We start from the raw sequence: 17,822 nt of genomic DNA, 5'->3' as shown, positions 1-17,822 counted from the left end.
AAGATTTCTCATCAGGGATTCTGTCTCTCTCTTATAACACCCCCCCTCATTCCAGTTTTAAAGCAGCAACCCAAAATCCACATTTTTCCATGATTAAAATGAAACACCACTAATATCTAAATCTAGATATTAGTGGTGTTTCATTTTAATCATGGAAAAATGTGGATTTTGGGTTGCTGCTTTAAAACCAAAAGCTGGGGATTTTTTTTTTTTTTTAATCAGAGAAAACCAGGATCCCTGTTTATTATTTACTAATCTCTTACAATATCAGAACTAGGGGATATAAAAGAAAACTATTAGGCTGCAGGTTTAAAACAAACAAATATAAGTTTTTTCACACAATGTGCAATTAACTTGTAGAACACCTTGCCGCAAAATGTTGTGGAGACTGATAGTTTAAACAAATTCACAAAGGGTACTGGACAAATTCATGGAGGAAAAACCATGGCAGATAGAGGTGTTGCCTCTAAACTAGAAGTTCCTAAACTCTGAATGTTGGAAGCTGTACTGGCAGAGGAGCGGAAGGGTAGAAAATTTTAGACATGCCCTGTTCACCCTCCTCCCAAGCATTCATATTCTGCCACCATGCGAGACAAGATACTGGGCTGGGCTAAACAGACCTTATGTAAATTGATTTAATAAAAGTCCTCTCTGCCATAATCCTCCATATTTTGCAGTCTGAACTACAATCCTTAAGTTCAAGCACTAGGAGTCATGCTTTCCATTAATGCCTCAATATTTTTTTTAAATGATGCCCTTCGTGCAATTACCATGCCCTTAAAAAGGCATACTGTTTGCTCTCTCTCTGAAGATTTCGTTACAACTGCTGCTCCAGCTTTATACAGTAAGATTTAAGAACATTCTGCTATTGAAAATAAGGCAGCAGCGGGCTAGACAAAGTATGACGACTCAGAAAGTGCATTCCAGGAAATCTAAGAAATCTTAAAGGGATTTCAAAATTTACCTTAAGCAGTTGAAATATGCATCTCCCTCACATCCAGGTTGGCATGCTAAAACAAGCTAATTAAAAAATGAAGAGCATAACTCCCATCAGACTGTGATTGAATTAATTTCTTCTCAAATAGCAGTGATACTGTTCCTAAGTTTGTTCTGCATCTTTTTAAAGCCTTATAAATAAAGAGTTCAAAGGATATGTTTACATATCTACTCATTTCTTTAATAGCTCCACTGTTATCCTTGAAGGCAGGTCATTTAAATATAATTCAAAGTTTAGAGTTGCTACAAAGGGCTTCATGAAAAAGAAAACATGTACTGATCAGGACATTAGTGGTGAACAAAACAAAAAGGTATCATTATAAAAACACTTTAAATCAATATTTATTAAAAGAACATCACAACAAGGTGACTAAAACATGAGACATTTTAAATGAGGCACTGCTCTAATGCTTGTATGCCCTTTTGAGATAATATATTGTTTCTTTTTAAAACAGGCCTTCCATGTAATACTCCATACTCTCATTACAATTAACTATTTGTAAACAAATAAAGTGACAAAGAGAAACAAAGGAGGTTTTGGGTCTAAGATAATTTAGCAGACTTTCAGAGTGTGTACTACTCCTTAAAATTCATAAACTAAACAAAACCTACTTAAGCTAAAATCTGAATATTTTTTGCGGAGACTTAAGATTTAAAAAAATATATATTAATACCCTTCAGTGTACAAAAGTATATTTATAGTATCACATCAAAATTGCAGAGAAGACCCCAGTGATCACTAGGAAATTTGCCACAGTCTAATTTTTCTAATCCAAGTAGGTCCAAGCTTCGTGGAATAAGCTGCCCTCCTGCTGCTGCTGCAGCACGAAAGAATATGCGATCAAACCGCAATTTACACTTGAATGAGACATTCAGGTTGGTATTGGAGCCCGAGTCCCACGTATAGCGGCAGTGTGCAGGTTTGCCCAGAAACTCCCAGATGTCAAGAACGTTGTTAGGTAAGCCACCTATCTTAGTAACCTGAAGAGAAAAAACACAACACAGAGTATTATTTCCGTTAATATACTGTATTTTCTCAAATACAAACACACCCCTGAATAAGAGACGCACCTTGTTTTTGAAAGACAAAATGAAGAAAAAAAAGATCTTTCCTTGAGACCCTCTGCCACAGAGAAAGTGTCCGCAGCTAGGGGATCAGGTGTGCAGCTTTAGTTTTGCTTCCTCCCCTCAACCGCCACCAACAGAAGCAGAAACTGTTGTTACTGTATCTCCCTGCTTATAATGTATGCCCCAATTGCAGCAGCTGGCTTTTGGAGAAAGGTGTATTATATGCAAGAAAATATGGTATTATGTTAAAAAGGTATTAGGAGTTATTTGCTAAGAATAGAACTTGGGTATTACACTGTAAATATTTGTTCTCCTGCAGAGTGCCAGGCATGAAAGTCGGGAGTATCAGAACTCTATTTAAAAATGTGATAGTCCCCAAAGAACTCCAGAAATATGAATTATTTCACAGACCATCAACTCCTGTCATGCTTCCCAGTTCAAGACACAGTACAAGGAACTACTTTGCATTTTCAAGTGACTAATCCAATGCTGTATTCCTTTTACATGCATATACACCCACCCACTCACCCTTTCTGTTCATTTCAAAGGAAGCTTTGGTTATACAAAGAATGCAGGGTTAGTGCTACTGTAATACTCAATTCTCTCACTTGGAACAGCTGCTAAAATTTCAAAAGCAGCATCTCATTTTGAGAGCTCAAATTTAGACACAGAAGACCTGCTTTTCCAGAGCTCACAGAGCTTTCATTAATTCCATCTGGAGTAGCAGATTGGGGGAGAGTTGGAGGGGAAAATCAGGCTCCAGTTTCCAAAGTCAACCATGCTACCACAAAACACTCAGAAATACAGAATACTTTTGGAAGACAAGGTCAAAAGCAACAAAATTATGTATAAAGCAACTTAAGGCAGGAGAGAGAAAAAAAAATGTATCGTGGTACACCACTACAATAATTCTAGAGTCTTCAAAAGCATTCACCTCACGGTCTCTTAGGTTTGTATCCCCTCCAAATATAACAGTGCTCGACTCCGGTGCCTCCTGCATCGTCTTTAATACTAGCTTCAGTTGGTTTACGCGTTCTTCCGAATGGTCTTTCGTGCTCTCAAGATGGGAAGTCATAAGACAGAGGTCATTACCAGATACAGTCGCCTGTTAGAGCAATCAAGTGGCAAACGGTACATTATAGGAATAGGGCAGCAGGTGAAGGACAAAGACAACATGCAAAGCACTGATATATTGAATGGTTGAAATTCTGCGTATTAACACTCGTACTGAAAAGGACAGAAGTAATTTACAACTTGATGTTGGACCTCTTTAGATCTGCTCTTGAAGGTACTCTGCTCAGTGAAGGTACTCCTCAAAAGCAAGTCCAAATGCCAGTTCATAACAATACTAAATCCAGCTGAGTTCCCAAAAATTCCCTCACTCAGATCTTTACTGAACAAAATAACTCCAGCCTTTTCCGAACTGATTTTGAGGACAGATTTTTCAGCTGTTTATTCCACAGAGCAACGACATCCACCTCACAGTCAAGGCACAACGTAGCTTTTAGTTACAAGCTAAAGTAGTATTTCTTTCCCTGCACTTAATCCTGATCTTCTCCAAAGTGAAATACACCTGTCCATATTTCAAACATGCATGTTTTATATTAAGCTAAAATGTTTATAGACCCCCCCTGGATAAATCTAGAACTGTCTAAAAGATCTAAAGGTTGTAAATAAAAGTTGAAGAATAAAAAATCAGTTTGTTACATAAAAGATGCATGCTTCCCAAAGAGGAAAATGAAAAGCGTAGGCTGCAGTTTATGAAAACCAAATATTATATAAACTCTGGAAATGCAGAGGTCAGGTGCCTGAGACAGCTAAAGCAAGCTCTTATATCTCCCTCATCCTGTGTGCTCTCTGTGTAAGATAAACTTCTCTGACAAGTATGAGAGTCACATGACATGATAGACCAGGGGTCAGCAACCCATGGCACACGAGGCCATTTTGCTCGGCACACCACTGCCAGCCCGGGCTCTAAGCAGCTGCTGCCAGCCACGGAGCCCAGGCTGCTCCCAGCACACAGCTGGGAGGCTGCAAGCCCTGCTGCAAGCAGACTGGGCTCCATGGGCCAGCTGCAGCTGCAAGGCTGCAAACAGCTGCTCTGGGCTCCGGCACGTTGGCACTCCAGCACCTTCCAAGGTAGACATTGTGTTTTTTTCAGCACTCCGACCAAAAAACGTTGCCTATCCCTGTGACAGACCCTTTATTTTGATGGCTTAAGTAAGAATCTTAGCTCCTGAGAAACCTGTATCTTGTATACTTTGTAGTTTTACAGCAGTTGTACACCAGTTAAGTACTTTACTCTGAACATACTTACACTAACCACAAAAACATTTAAGGATCAAGAAGTCTGCAGGAGAAAACACCTGCCGCTGAATAGCAGTTAAAGAAAAAGTCTTGGTGTGGGAAAAGGTTAATGAGAAGGTGGAATGGGAATTTCCTAGCTCTTTGGTTTAGATTTTGTAATCATGAGAAACTCCATTGTTTTGCTCTTGTTGAGGGTGGGAAAAGTGCAAAGCAGTTTATGGTTGCGGATGCAATACATATCTGATGGTATTATAATAGGGCAAACTAATGTATACTATGTATTTTGTCACATTTGTCTTACTTTTCATGTTTACTGCTTATTTAACGCGTCTCCCCTCAGTTACAACCTATATATGCAACCTTACAAAGATATGTCCATAAATTAGATGATTAACTGCTTAATAATACATAAGAACCCACTTACATGCACAACTAATAGGTTTCTCATCATGGAAGTTGTTGGAAAGGGCATTATTTCTTGTTTTACTAATTTTACTCTTGAGTTTTTCAGCAGAATGGCAGTGAAATAACCATCTACATTACCTAAAGGGGAATAGGGAAAAGAAAGTTTAGTGTTGCAGGCACTGCATCCAACTGTTACTTCAAAAAGAATATTTTTAGAGGTATGTTAAGAAATACTAAAAGTTTACAGCTAGCTGTTCTCAGCTACACAAAATACCTAGGAAATTGATTTCTTAAAACTAGTCTTTCCAAAAGGAAACGCCTATGAGAAAGGCATGTTAAATCACGAGTCTTTCATCTATAACTTTTACTAAAATTGGAGTTTTAGTAAATCTGGAATCTAGAAACCACAGAAAATAAGGTATCCACTTCCCTTCCCTCCCCATGATTAGCCTTTCATGTTTACCTGGAATAACTGTGTAAGAAGCAGCTCTCTTCTGTAGATAGGAGAGGTATGGTGGAATAACCTCTTGTAGAAACACCACATCTGGACTGTACCTGTAAAAGCAAGACATGTTGACAGTCTAACAATGAAGGCAAGCACAGTGTTTCATATCTTTAGGGCAAGTAAAACTGGAATGAGACTATTTATCTTTCCTGAAACAAGAAGAGCATCCATGGCCAAGTGTGCTTTACAATGTTTCCTGCCATGTAAACATACCACCACAGTTAGAGGAAAACAAGGAGCTGCAAAAAAATAGCATTATAATAATAAATTGCCTGTCCAGGATCTGCCTTTTGCCTTCACATCTGGACCTTGCAAACACCACTGTCTCATTCAAATTTTATGCATGTGGAGAATAGAAGCAAAGTGACTGGAAACCAGGCTTCAGCACATGTTCTGCTCCATCTAAACACTTCCAACCAAGATCACTCAATCACACATTTGTGTAGGAGGCTGCTGCTGCTGCCTTAATTTTAAAAAGTCACTGACTTTCTCAATTTCTCCTGCATTCTACTTTCTTCTCAAGTTTTAGATTTTCAAGATGCAAGTCAAGTCACCACTTGGCGCACACACTGCAAATTCTGTTGTTTTTTTCCTTGTTTGAGTGACCTATTTTATGGTTTGTCTTGGAATCTAAACCATAAAAAAGCCATAAACCAGAAAAACCAAGGCATGTAACATGGTCAAATCACTTGCTATTATGATCATGATCTTTGCATTTCCTTCCAGTATGACCTATTCCAATTCCACAATCAAAGTGAAGCATTACTGTAGTCTGATATTAAATATCAAAGTGGCTTATTTAAAAAAAAAAGTTTAAATGCTGCAGCAACTAGCTGGCAAGAGGCTGATAGCACCCAACTCTCTATTTGCTTCAACACTATATAGGTTCACAGCCACTTCTAGCCAGTCACATATTTTCATTTATCCAGATCGCTTTAGTATTATGCATTCAAAAATACTGTAATCCTGTATTTCTGCGAAGGTACTTTGAGGATTCATATCTTACCAACACTTAAGCCAATTTTAAAATGACAGCACTTACAATGCTAAATAAGAACAGACTCCTCTCGCTCTGTCTTGGAGATTTTCTAGATGTAGACCATCAATGTTCCATGTAATTAAAGAGAAGCTGCTGTCATCTTCTTGTTGTAGGCAGTCTGCTGTGCTGACTCCAGCACTGTCAGTAGTCACAACTGCTGTCAGGTCAATGCTAGAAAAAATGTTTAACATAGCACATATCACACAGAGTATTTTTGCCACAGTTGCTGCCTCACTTTTTACCACAAAATAATTTTAGATATATCTAACTATAAACATTTTCAAAATTGAAGAGAACTTGAATTTATCTTTCATCTAAAAACAGCTGCAATTAATCCAGTAACTGAAATGCACAGGCCTCTATCATATATATAGTCTTAAAACATGGCTATAATTAATGTTTTTCTTTTTCTCACTGACACAAGAGAAAGGTCCGCAATCTGATTTTAAAGTTAGGCTGGTTTCTACCAGCTTACCTTTGCTAACTTCCTTAAATTTCTTAACAGAGCCAACAAACCAGTGCTTCTAACTTACACTTAGCTTGTAATGTGACTGCTTCTTTTCAAGACCCGAAAGGGTCCTTGAAACCTGAAAGATTGTCTCCTCTCGCTCCCAACTATCCAAACCAGCCCAACAACAGACAGTCTTATCTCACAAGTCTTACTTATCTTCAGTTTTTGGCACTGTTTAATACTCAAGAAGCTTATTGAGGAGTGTGGCAGAGCACAGGGTGTCTGCCACTTTAAGGGCCTGGAGCTGGCAGCCTCCAGGTGCCTGATTAGGGCAGCCATTTTGAGGCCTAAGCTGCCTATATAAACAAGGCAGTTTGGCTGGAAGCAGCCAGGCAACAACATTGCCTGGCTGTAGGGCTGCTGTGAATGACCCGAAGGTAAGGGGGGGCTGCAAGGGGATGGTTAGGAGGCTCCTGGGCATGATCTGAAACTGCACCCTGCTGGGAGTGGGTGGTCTGGTGGGGCTCTCAGTGATGTGGGAGCCCCCAGGAAATGCCAGGTCAGTTATCACCCCGGTGAAAGGTGGGTTGGGGTGCCTTAACCCCTAGCTCCCACCACCACTGGTGGGTTACCCATGTGTTTGTTGGGGGGCCCAGATGGGCCAGTGTTGTGAGGGGCCCAGAGAGGGTGGACCCTGAGAGTGGGAGTGATGTGGGCGTGGTGCTGCAGTTGCCCCCGAGAGGATGGGGAGTAGTGGCAGGGTGAGGCCTGAGGAGATAGAGTGAGCGGCTAGAGAGACCCAGCCCGAAGGGGAGAGTACCCCTGACTGGCCCAAGCTGGGGCCAGGACTACGGTAGTCAAAAGGGCCAGGGGCCCACCGTGAGGGATGCCCAAGAGCCGGGGGCCTGGTGTCCCGACTGGCCTTGAGGTGGGCCAGGGCAAGAGGCTGAAGGTTCTGGGGGAACCACACCTGAGAGGGGAACATGGCTTTGGGGGGGCGAGGTAGCCCGGATGAAGGCGGAGAGGCCGCCGGAGAGGAGAGGAGAGGAGAGGATCGTAGAGGGGTCCTGTACGGATAATTGTGGGGCCGGTAACGATGTGAACACCGTGATGCCATCTATGAGGCTTGGGCTGCGGTATTAGGGGAGGTCGGAGCTGCAGAGCGCCCCCTGGCATCGGGGCATTAAAATGGGTAGCCTCCTGCTTAACTGACATCGATATATGAATCAATTATCATCAAAGGTGTGGCGGGCGAGATAAGCGGGTGGTTGCCCAGAGACAGGTGGGCGGGCCATGAAGAGCTTGGCCCTGAGTAGGCCCCCTGTCACGGTGACAGGCGGGCGGGCCACAGAGTTCAGCCCCAGGAGGTCCCCTGTCACAAGGAGACTTAATATTCAAAAGAAAAAGAGCTGTAACCAGTACATAGGTATATGTGCCATGAGGTACCATAGTACCCAAACTGGTTTGACAGTGCTTGAGCATGTTTTACACATGTATGCATGCACCTGGTCTAAAACACCCATTGTACCCAGTATACTTCAACATGGCAAAGTTCAGAATGTATTGGCAGGACTTAAATTTGCTTGTGTAGGTAGAACTAAACAATGGTTAGAACTTAAGTGCGCACTACAACTCAAGTTCCTTTGAAGACAAAAAGAGCTGCAGCCAAACTAGATCCCAAGTGAAATGGGTACAATTAGACCAGAGGCGCCCAACCTTTTCACCCCACAGGCCAGATCTGGTGAATGGCCCCAATTCGGCCATGCGGGGTTTAGAAGTTTGGCAGTGAGGGAGCAGTAGCACTGTTAAATACTACTGCTGCCCCACTGCCAAATTTCCAGACTTGGGAAGAGATCCATGAGCTAGATGACATGGCTCTGGCAGTACAGCACCCATAGATTAGAACAAATTCTATGATACCACCTGTGTGTTTCTTTGTATAGATAAAGGACAGTAGATTGCATACACAGAGAAACTTTTGACCTTTGACCAAAATATTTTCTTCTCTACAACTCGCACAGTGATAAATTACATGGCACAACTGCTGTACTTTGTGCCTAAGAAACAAGATCAGGTTCCTACCCTACCATGCTTACAATCTAACCTGAACAAGACAGTCAAATTAGAAGGTAAGAGAGGGATATTAGAGGAAAACGCATCTCCACGATTTCCCTACAATTAATTTTTAGATGCTATAATATAAAACACAAGCTAAATGGATTATAATGTGAGAACATGACTGTATGCTTAACAACAGAAAGACAGCCATGACTGGGAGGGAAGCTTAGTAGATCAGAGGACAGAGGCAATTCTTTGCTGGAGGTTTTTTGTTCCTAAAATTTCCCTATAGTACTATGACTGGAAGTACAAGCATGGGCTGGGTCCCCTTTAGCCATGAGTGTGCTGTCTACACTGGCACTACTTGCTGTCAGCAGAACTAACACAATGGTGGTGCGAAATCTGCTTAAGTTTCTCAGGCCTCATGCCCACGGGAACACTGTACGTAATTTAAAGATGTTACCCCAAAAGCAAAGGGAGTGTAGAGTGTTAAGCCAGCCCATCCACATCAGAAAGCCAAACTGCTACAGGCAAGCTGGGCATGACACTACAGAAGTATGGCTGTGAACCACGGTTGTTTGCCTCACTACTGAGATACACAAGTAGTGTACCCACCTTGAAGCCAAGCTGGGTATAGCATATAGGTTAAATGCAGGGGAAGTGTGTTACAGCCCAGGCTGACCTCCCAGTCACCCTCCCTCAAGCTGCTGTAAGACATAGGCTTTTATGCCCATTCAGCCTATGAAACATCCAGACAGTCTCAAGGCTTTCAGGTACAGACCCAAGATAAAATGTTCATGTGCTAGCACCATTTCTTTGGGAATAAGGACCTCCTGGCCACAGCTTAGATTTACTCTCTTCAGAGTCCTTCCCCCTTGTGCTCCATTCCCACATAGGACATGGTCCCTCACCAGGTGCCGTTGCCAGGTGTCCCACTCTCGTCCCGCTCATGCACTGGTGGCTCAAAGAAGGAGTCCAGCGCCCTCTGCAAGGGGGAAAGCAGTTAGCTGTGGTCATCATCAGAAATCAGGCAGAAGGTGGGGCAGGGCAGCACCTCCCCCTTTCCCCAGCTTTGGACTCTAAATGACTTGATTCCTTTCTATTTAGCACCCCTTCCCTCTGTGCTGCTGGTCGTAGCAACTGATGACCAAGCTTGGGCTGCTCAGAACCAGCTAGTCTCTGAAGCCACAGTTCTCAGCTTTTTTAGGCTGGGGGCTTCTCTTCACAGGCTGGGGGGGGCCCCCCTTCACATACTGGGGGCAGGGCTAGATTAACTCTTTAGTGGGCCCTAGGCAAACAAACTTGTGGGCCCCTACTTAACACTGTACAGGTATCCCTTGCCAACCACAGCTGAGTATCTATGGCTTAATTTTCTATCCAGGGGGTTTCAACCTTTTACTCCTGGTGAGTACCCACTTCTGGATGTGGAGCTGGGGGGATCCCTGGCAGCCAGTTGCCAAGTAGGGGGGGTGGGCAGCAACCAGATGCAAAGTGGCAGCGGCACAACAGTGGTGGCAGCACATGGCCCCCCACTAATCTACGCTGCCTCTGGGTACCTCCTGGGGCCTTCCCAAGTACCCCAAGGGGTGCATGTACCCCCAGTTGACAACCCCTACTATATACCCTTTTTGGCTACCACGGTATAGTTTTGAGTAACCCAGTTTTCCATGGCTGCACATCAGCCCGTCACCTGCCATTTTTCCCATAAGCCTTTTGTTTTGCCAACCACAGGAACTTTCAGGAACCTAACCCCAGCAGTTGGCAAGGGAAACCTGTATAGTTATATTACTTTTTTCACTTGCTATAATATGCAAAATAAGTACAACTGGGCCTCTTCATCACTTAGGGCCTTAGGCATTTGCCTATGCATGAATCCGGCCCTAGCTAGGGGGGGCCGGTGGAGGGTCCCTTGACAGGCTGGCGGGGCAACCCATGATACACCGGGGCCTTCCGTCCCAAGCTGGGGACTCCTTTCACAGACCGGGGCCCTCCCTCCCGGCCCAGGCCAGCTCTTGGCAGCGGGGCGTGGCGGATGGCGGCGGCCTGGTGGAAGGTTCGGCCCCGCCGCGTGCGGATGTGGAACCTCCGGGCTCGCCCCGCCCCCGCCTTCTCTCGCGGGGCTCCGGGGCCGCCCGGCGCAGCGCCTACTTGCAAGTCCCAGCCGTGCTCCTCCAGGCAGCGCTCGGCCACCTTCGGCCCCGCGGCCGTGATGCAGGAGAACTCGGCGCACAGCAGCGGCTTGCGCTGCGCGAGCTCCGCTACGCCCTGCCCCTGCAGCGCATCTTCCGCCGGCGGCTGCACCTGGCCGCCCCCGGCCCCGGCCACCTCCATTGCCCCCGCGCTTTCCCGCTCTCTGGACCACAGCTCTCCACTTCCCACACCCCCGGCTCGGGTGCGCATGCGCAGCGCTCATAGGCTGGGAATCTGAAACAGAAGGCAGGAGCATTTTCAACCCCACCCTCGCCACCTGTGACGTCACAAAGGCATGCGCAGAGGAGAAAGTTCGGCGCGTAGAACGGGCTTTGGGACCTGGGTGGCGGTGACGTAATAAACCTCGCAGCTGGGCGCGTGCGACTGCTTTGGGGTTGCGGTAGTAGCTGCTCCGCTCTGCTTCTCTTCTGTCCCCGCGGGGCCGAGGCAGCCGGGCCTTCCCCGCCCTGCTGGTCCTATGGGCTCCCTCACGCTGCAGTCCCTGCGGGAGATGATGAAAAGCCTGCTCGACTCCTCCGGCTTTGATCGCGTGCTGGATAAGGTAGAGCCCGGCAGGGGAGATGCCACCAGGTGCTTCTCGGCTCAGCTGGTTTTGCTCGTTTGGCCGGAGAGATCCCCCTCCTTCGTGACCTTGAATGACCTGCTGTAGTTAGAGGGTGAAGGCCTGTCCCTTGCCCTGCGGGCAGGGTGACCTCTCCCGGAGTCTACAGCTGCCTCCAACTGCCATGTTCTCCGCTACACGATTGATAGTAATGGGGGATTGCACTCGGGCTCTCCCTTCTGCCTTTTGGCTGGGGGCAAGTGGGACTAGAGGGCATTTGAGCTCCAAGGCTTCCAGGCTTGGGGCTTACACGTATTGGGCTTACACGTATTAGGCTTACCATAGATTTGGGAGTATCTGAAGCCCCAGGCTGAAGGGTCTGGGAGGTAAGATACTTGCCAGTCGTAGCGCCACACAGACAACTGACCTCTGATTAGCACCCTCCAGCGGATTGCATTCATTGGGCTCCTACACACTTGTAGAGAGGCTGCTCCAATGCTCTGTACTGAAAGCGTGTGGGAGCAGACTCAGTTAATCAAGTCTGCTGGAGTGTGGTAATTACTGCACTCCAGCAGACTCCAGTGTTGCGTGTATCAGCACCCCCACGCTGAAAAATGGCAGTGGGGCGCTTTAAAGCTGGGTTGATGAGCCTTAATTCAAAGCGCCCCACTGCCATTTCTCAGTGCAGGATGCTGATACATATGACACTCCGGGCACTTTTAGTTAAAGCACCCCACCCACTGGAGCATGTCTGTAAACACTCTCCAAATCTTCTCTGACACATGCTAATTAGTATGCATTGGAGTAGGCATTTGGCAGGTGTGTAGGGGCCCTTTGTTCCTAATTGGATAGAGGACATAAAATTTTGTAACAACTGTTCTTGGGTGGAGCGGAAAGTTGGGTTGGGTGGGGGTTGCTGTCAAGGTCTGATCCTGCTTTTCTGCATGCACAAGGTACTGTAATAGGAAAGAACAGCAAAGAGAGAAAATGCAGCTTCTGTCTCTGCTATTGTTGTTTAGACTGTGTCTGTATCATCTCTGGACTATGCTAGCAAGTGTGAAGGTGCCATGCTGTGCTCTTTAGTCCCCAACCTAAGAGCTTTACTAGGCACACACAGGTAAACTTTCTCTTTGGGTGTGCTAATGGCACATGGCCAGTGCTGTTGCAAGGAGTTTATATGACATCTATTTTGTAGTTTAGGAAACATGGAGTAGATATGTCACGCTACTGCAGTCTGGAGATGGTGTAGACATCTTTTTATTTGCAACCTTGCTGGTTGAAAAGCAAGGACACAGAACATGGGGCAGCTTGCACCAGCATCAGGCTATGCAAGGCAGTGTCTTTCTCTGGGCTAAAAGCCTTGTTGCAGAAGAAGCAATAATGGCCAGCTAAGCTTGACTGCACAGAATATAGAAAGAGAAGTAGTAAGGAAAAAAAGTAAAAGGACCCATGGGAAAAAGAGAGCCAGATACTGTTAAGGACCCAGTGAGACTGGTGAAAATGGCAATGTCATTCTAATTCAGAAAGGTCAAAGACACTGTTGGCAGAACTCTTAAGCTGAATGGAAGATTTTTGTAGGCTCTGGTTTCCTGAAGTCTACCCCACTCAGGAGACTGAAATGATTGCTCTGGAAGACCCACATTCAGTCCTATGTTTCTAATGTCCTCACGAACACATTGCACAGGCTTAGAAGAAAATTCAAAATGATGTTATGTAGTACTTAAAATGCTTATTTATTTCCTAAAAAGGAACTTTATAGCAGCGGTTTACTCCCTGCTTGATAATCTGACTGAAAGTAGAAAAGTATATGGACAACATCTGAGAATCAGAACTCTGTGTAGCTCAAATGTAATGCAGAGAGGTTGTTAATATGCCAAAGTGGGGGATCGATATGAAATTTAAGACTGCAGCAACTATATCTACCATTTTGAACATGCAAAATATTTTGTGATACTGTAGAAATAAGCTCTTCTGTGAATGCTTTGAGGCTAGACCTTGCCTTAATGTAGAATTGTACCAGAAATCTGGTTTTAGCCTGATGTTAAGTTGCTGCAATGGTTTTTAGAGGAGGGAGGGTAGAATTAACACAACTAGTTTGGACTGAAAAGCATACAATTTTTTAAAAAGAAGATTCCATGATTGGAGTTCCATAGGAAACTTAATTATGAGCCTCTTCCTTGATGGTTCTACAATTTAATGCATTTTTAGAAGGTCCTTACATATTACTTCCTGCTCAAAAAGCAAGACTTGACATCATTATCCCTAAGCCATATATCTCGTGTCCAACAGACTTGACAATGAACTACAAAAACCTCTATATAGTTTTAGAATAATTGTCTTAAGGTCTGTACCTCCTTTTCCCATGTGATAGTTTAACTTTTCTATATAAAGAGGATGGACAGAAAGGAAAAATCCAGTTGGAGCTGAGGGTAGTGAGACATTTCAAGTCAGAAACTTGCAAAAACTTATTATTTGCAAAGACTTGAGAAATGGCACTTCTGTCTGAGCACTGAAGCACTTGACAAGCATCTTGCAATTAGCTGTTTCTGTATTAAATATTTTTTTAAATGTTGTTTTATTTAATAAAACACTCAAGATGCACATGACGACTGCAAATGTTTCCGTTCAAGCTACTGGCATACAAGGTAAATGAGGCCTTCCTATCTGAAACCATATGCGATTATGGATTTGGCACAACAGACATTAAACTTTAAGTGATGCTATTTAGCAGTGAACCAAAATAAATGTATTCCTTAAGAAACAGGTCAAAATTTTTTTGTAAGTAAAATTGTATTACTTCTAGAGGTGAAGCAAGTTATTTCATGAAGGGTTTCTTAATATTACTATCTTTATTTTGTGATAATTTTTCCTAAAGTTGATGTAGCATTTAAAATAATATTGCAAATCTGAATGTATTTACAAAATCTTTGCTGCTTCCAGTTTTGTGGAGAACCCTGAGTCACTTTGACTTGCTTTAAATTATGTAACACCTGTTGCTACTGGAATGTAGCAGTTAATTAGTAAGGCAGGTTTCTAAACAAGGAAACCTAACACCAGTTGTTTTGTGTCAATGAGGTAGCTTCTTGGGGCCTACTTACAACAGGAAACTTATCACTGATCAACCTAGTTAGTATAATTTTTGTGGGCACGTCTACATGTGCATTAATGTGGCGTAGTTACTGCGCATTAAGTTTAATACCTGTAATAACAGGTACTGTACTAACTCAGTGCGCAATAACTGGCACTACTGTGCAGTAGCACCAGCACATACCTTTTTAGTGATGCTAATGCGCAGTAGGCTAATTCTACTAGCAAAAGCATTAGCACGGCTTCAGCTGTGACGCGCGCAGTAGAATTAGTCTACTGCACATTTAGCATCTTGTATAGACATGCCTTGCATGGACAAAAACAGTTGGGAGTAAGAACATATAACTGATATAACTGCTTATTCTGGATAACTGTCAATACAAGGAGTTAGAGGTATGACTGCTGGTAAGTTACCATGTAGGAGTCCTGAGCATGTCAAACTAATCTTTCTCATACTCCTTTCTGTTTTGTGAGCTACTAGGTTTGGCTATACAATTATAACAGATGGGTAAATCAAATCAAGCCATCAGCTGGAGTCTCCGTTAGCCTTATTCAAGATGTAAAGGCCACTTAACCAAAGTATGCCCCCTCATAAACAATTATTAGCAGTCCTAGAGGACCACTGAAGTGTTGTTAAATGGACAATATGAACACGTGTTACAGTATCTTCCTAGAGGAATTTATATGGTGTATAAAATCTCCAGTCACGATTTTACAGAAATATCTGGGTTGGCCCTTTTTCATTGTTATGTTTTCATCTCTCCTCATGAAATCTTATTTCAGTTTCTGGACTATCTTTCAACTTGATCTTTTCTCTGGGAAGAGGTATGATGATCATCAATATGCTGAGCTCTTGAAGTAACAGGATTATATTCCTCTGTTCGGTTTCAGATGAAGCTTCTTTCTGCAACTCCTGGGAAGGTTGTATGTGAAATGAAAGTTGAGGAGCAGCACACAAACAGGGCTGGCACACTGCACGGAGGCTTGACCGCCACCCTGGTAGATGTTGTGTCAACAACAGCACTGCTGTACACAGAAAGAGGAGCTCCAGGGGTCAGCGTGGACATGAACATAACGTATGTATTGAGCATGCTTGCTATAAGGTGTTAAGTTTTCTCCCTAGTCGCCTTTCACAAACAGACTCTGCTGAGTTTCTCTCTTGTGATCTATGCAGCCCTGGGGAGATGCATTACAATAGGTTGGCTCTGAAACATTTTGTTTCACTGAACTCAGTGGAGATCTTATTTGGGCATCACCTCGGGTAATGGAGGTACTAGTTTGAGTTAGTCTTTTAACTATGTGTTTTGTTTATGCCTTGGCTTTTGTGATGGAGTCCTGATTCTGTAGGCTTTTCACTTATGAGATTGTAGATCTTGAAAACAAGAAGTAACATTCAAATTGGTGAAAAAGTGGAAGGGGTTAGCCTGGGCTCACCTTGTTCCGGTTCTGGCATGGATGTTGCATGGAGCTACCTAATGTGAAGAACAGAAAAATCAGGACAGTTGAGAAAAGCCCCCTACATTCAAGTATTGCTTTTCTCATCAGAGTGGGAGACAACTATGAAATTGCTAAAAATCTGATGAATAGTCTCCTTCTAGTTGAAGCCCTTGGCTCTAAACACACACAAGCTGTTGGGAGCTTTTGCTTCAATGGCATTGTGGCTTATATAAGCCTCAGGAGAGATACTGGAGTAGAATGGCATTAGGCAGTGACCTTTCAATGTATTGTTTGAGACTTTATGTTTTGGTTCCAAAATGGATTGTTATGTAAAGACTGGAAAGTCTGGGTTCTTACCTGTCTTTGGTTTATCACAAAACTAAAGTATTGATAGTAAGCTTCTTTCCACAATAGACCAGTCAGGAACCCTGCCAACCCATGTTACATTTAGAAATGTGGGAATCTGGGTATAGGAATTGTCTGAGGGGTAGCTGACTGTAGTATGTTTTTGGTTTGGTTTTTTAAGTTCTCCAATATTTGACATGTTATGCATAAACTCTTACCTGTTCATTCTCTCTCTTATTCAAGATACATGTCAGCTGCTAAGATAGGAGAAGAGGTACTGATAACTGCTCAGGTTTTGAAGCAAGGAAGAAGCATTGCATTTGCCAGCGTGGATTTAACAAACAAGGCAACTGGAAAGTTAATAGCACAAGGCAGACATACAAAGTATCTGGGCACTTAATATAAGGAAATGATCTCTAAAAAAGAAAGGTTTGCCTTAATATTCTGTATTGAATTACTCTTCTAGTTTCAGATATCCCTGTAGGCTGTTAGATGGCCTATATTAAATGGGTTGGTCTGAGTTCCGTAATTAATGGACTTGTGTCCGTGTCAGAAAACTGCTGTTAAAGTTGGCACTAACTTTCAGCTGATTGTAGTCCTTCAGCCCTTGAGTACTCTCCCCAAAAGCTGAAGACTGATCTGACACTTTTTGTGCCCAAAGAGAATGATGATAAGGTGAACCTTTCAATTCAGGATGCAGACTTGTTGTCAGGACAGTGTGGGAAAGCTTAGTTTTCTGGTGCCCATGCCAGACCTGTCATAAAAAATGACTCTGTCTTCAAGGCTGCCAGACAATCAATCCTCTTTTGGATGCCAGTTTATGAACAGACTGCATTCTTTATTTTGTATAATAAAGCGGTATTTAAGTAACACATCTTCACAAGCTCATAAATACTGATTGAAATTGTGAATCCAAAATAAGAATATGTTGCAAATGAAAATAAAATGTACCTTACTTTCATTTTTATGCTTGAACTCAATTATTTTATAAAATAAAATTCTCAATTATCTGAAGAGAGAAGACCTGTGAAGTGACAATATCTGTTGCTGGGCCAGCTTGTATAGTTGAGAGAGAGAGAGAGAGGAGATAAACTTTCAGATTTCAAGTGCCCTTCATTAGGTTGTGGAAAGAAGCAGTTGCATTCCAAGTCAAGCATAAGTTAAAGCACTTCCCTAGTTTAAAGTTCATTCTGTTAACTTTTCTGACTCTGTCATATTATTTAAGTTGGCAGAAAGTAATTTAATTTAAATTGGACTACAGTTCTTTTTCTTGCCTCAATGATGGAAAGAAAAGGCGTTAGTTATAGCCATATTCTAAGATTACATATGATAGAGACCTTTACAGTTCAAGCAATTGATCTATTGCAGCTGT

The 17,822-nt window shown here is 43.3% G+C and overlaps 2 protein-coding genes across 3 annotated transcripts; one reads left to right on the top strand and one right to left on the bottom strand.

Annotated features, from left to right (window-relative positions):
* Positions 1–1,320: 1,320 nt before the first annotated feature.
* TDP2 (tyrosyl-DNA phosphodiesterase 2) lies at positions 1,321–11,244 on the bottom strand. Its single transcript, XM_006260548.4, has 7 exons — positions 10,978–11,244; positions 9,741–9,814; positions 6,324–6,491; positions 5,240–5,331; positions 4,796–4,914; positions 2,999–3,169; positions 1,321–1,977 (listed from the first exon to the last, which is right to left on the bottom strand). The coding sequence occupies exons 1-7, from the start codon at positions 11,227–11,229 to the stop codon at positions 1,693–1,695; spliced, it is 1,161 nt and encodes a 386-aa protein (XP_006260610.3). The 5' UTR covers positions 11,230–11,244; the 3' UTR covers positions 1,321–1,692.
* LOC102574957 (acyl-coenzyme A thioesterase 13) lies at positions 7,117–17,411 on the top strand. 2 transcript variants are annotated; one of them, XM_059724313.1, is made up of 3 exons: positions 7,117–7,208; positions 15,560–15,744; positions 16,694–17,411. In XM_059724313.1, the coding sequence occupies exons 2-3, from the start codon at positions 15,560–15,562 to the stop codon at positions 16,848–16,850; spliced, it is 342 nt and encodes a 113-aa protein (XP_059580296.1). In that variant the 5' UTR covers positions 7,117–7,208; the 3' UTR covers positions 16,851–17,411. The 2 variants fall into 2 exon arrangements, with proteins under 2 accessions (XP_059580296.1, XP_006260599.1); XM_006260537.4 differs by lacking the exon at positions 7,117–7,208 and adding an exon at positions 11,330–11,581.
* Positions 17,412–17,822: the final 411 nt, after the last annotated feature.

Source organism: Alligator mississippiensis, chromosome 3 (assembly GCF_030867095.1).
Source record: "Alligator mississippiensis isolate rAllMis1 chromosome 3, rAllMis1, whole genome shotgun sequence".
NCBI lineage: Eukaryota > Metazoa > Chordata > Crocodylia > Alligatoridae > Alligator > Alligator mississippiensis.
This window is presented reverse-complemented; position numbering and strand designations above follow the sequence as displayed.

What these genes read in the sequence shown, in the direction of transcription:
- TDP2 (XM_006260548.4), bottom strand. Translation starts at nt 11,229, where the DNA reads ATGCGCACCCGAGCCGGGGGTGTGGGAAGTGGAGAGCTGTGGTCCAGA. An exon ending in TTCTTACACAGTTATTCCAG is followed by an intron (nt 4,915 to 5,239) that starts GTAAACATGAAA and finishes ATTCCCCTTTAG; the next exon opens with GTAATGTAGATGGTTATTTC. An exon ending in GAAACCTATTAGTTGTGCAT is followed by an intron (nt 3,170 to 4,795) that starts GTAAGTGGGTTC and finishes TTGCTCTAACAG; the next exon opens with GCGACTGTATCTGGTAATGA.
- LOC102574957 (XM_006260537.4), top strand. Translation starts at nt 11,498, where the DNA reads ATGGGCTCCCTCACGCTGCAGTCCCTGCGGGAGATGATGAAAAGCCTG. An exon ending in TTGATCGCGTGCTGGATAAG is followed by an intron (nt 11,582 to 15,559) that starts GTAGAGCCCGGC and finishes GTTCGGTTTCAG; the next exon opens with ATGAAGCTTCTTTCTGCAAC. An exon ending in AGCGTGGACATGAACATAAC is followed by an intron (nt 15,745 to 16,693) that starts GTATGTATTGAG and finishes CTCTTATTCAAG; the next exon opens with ATACATGTCAGCTGCTAAGA.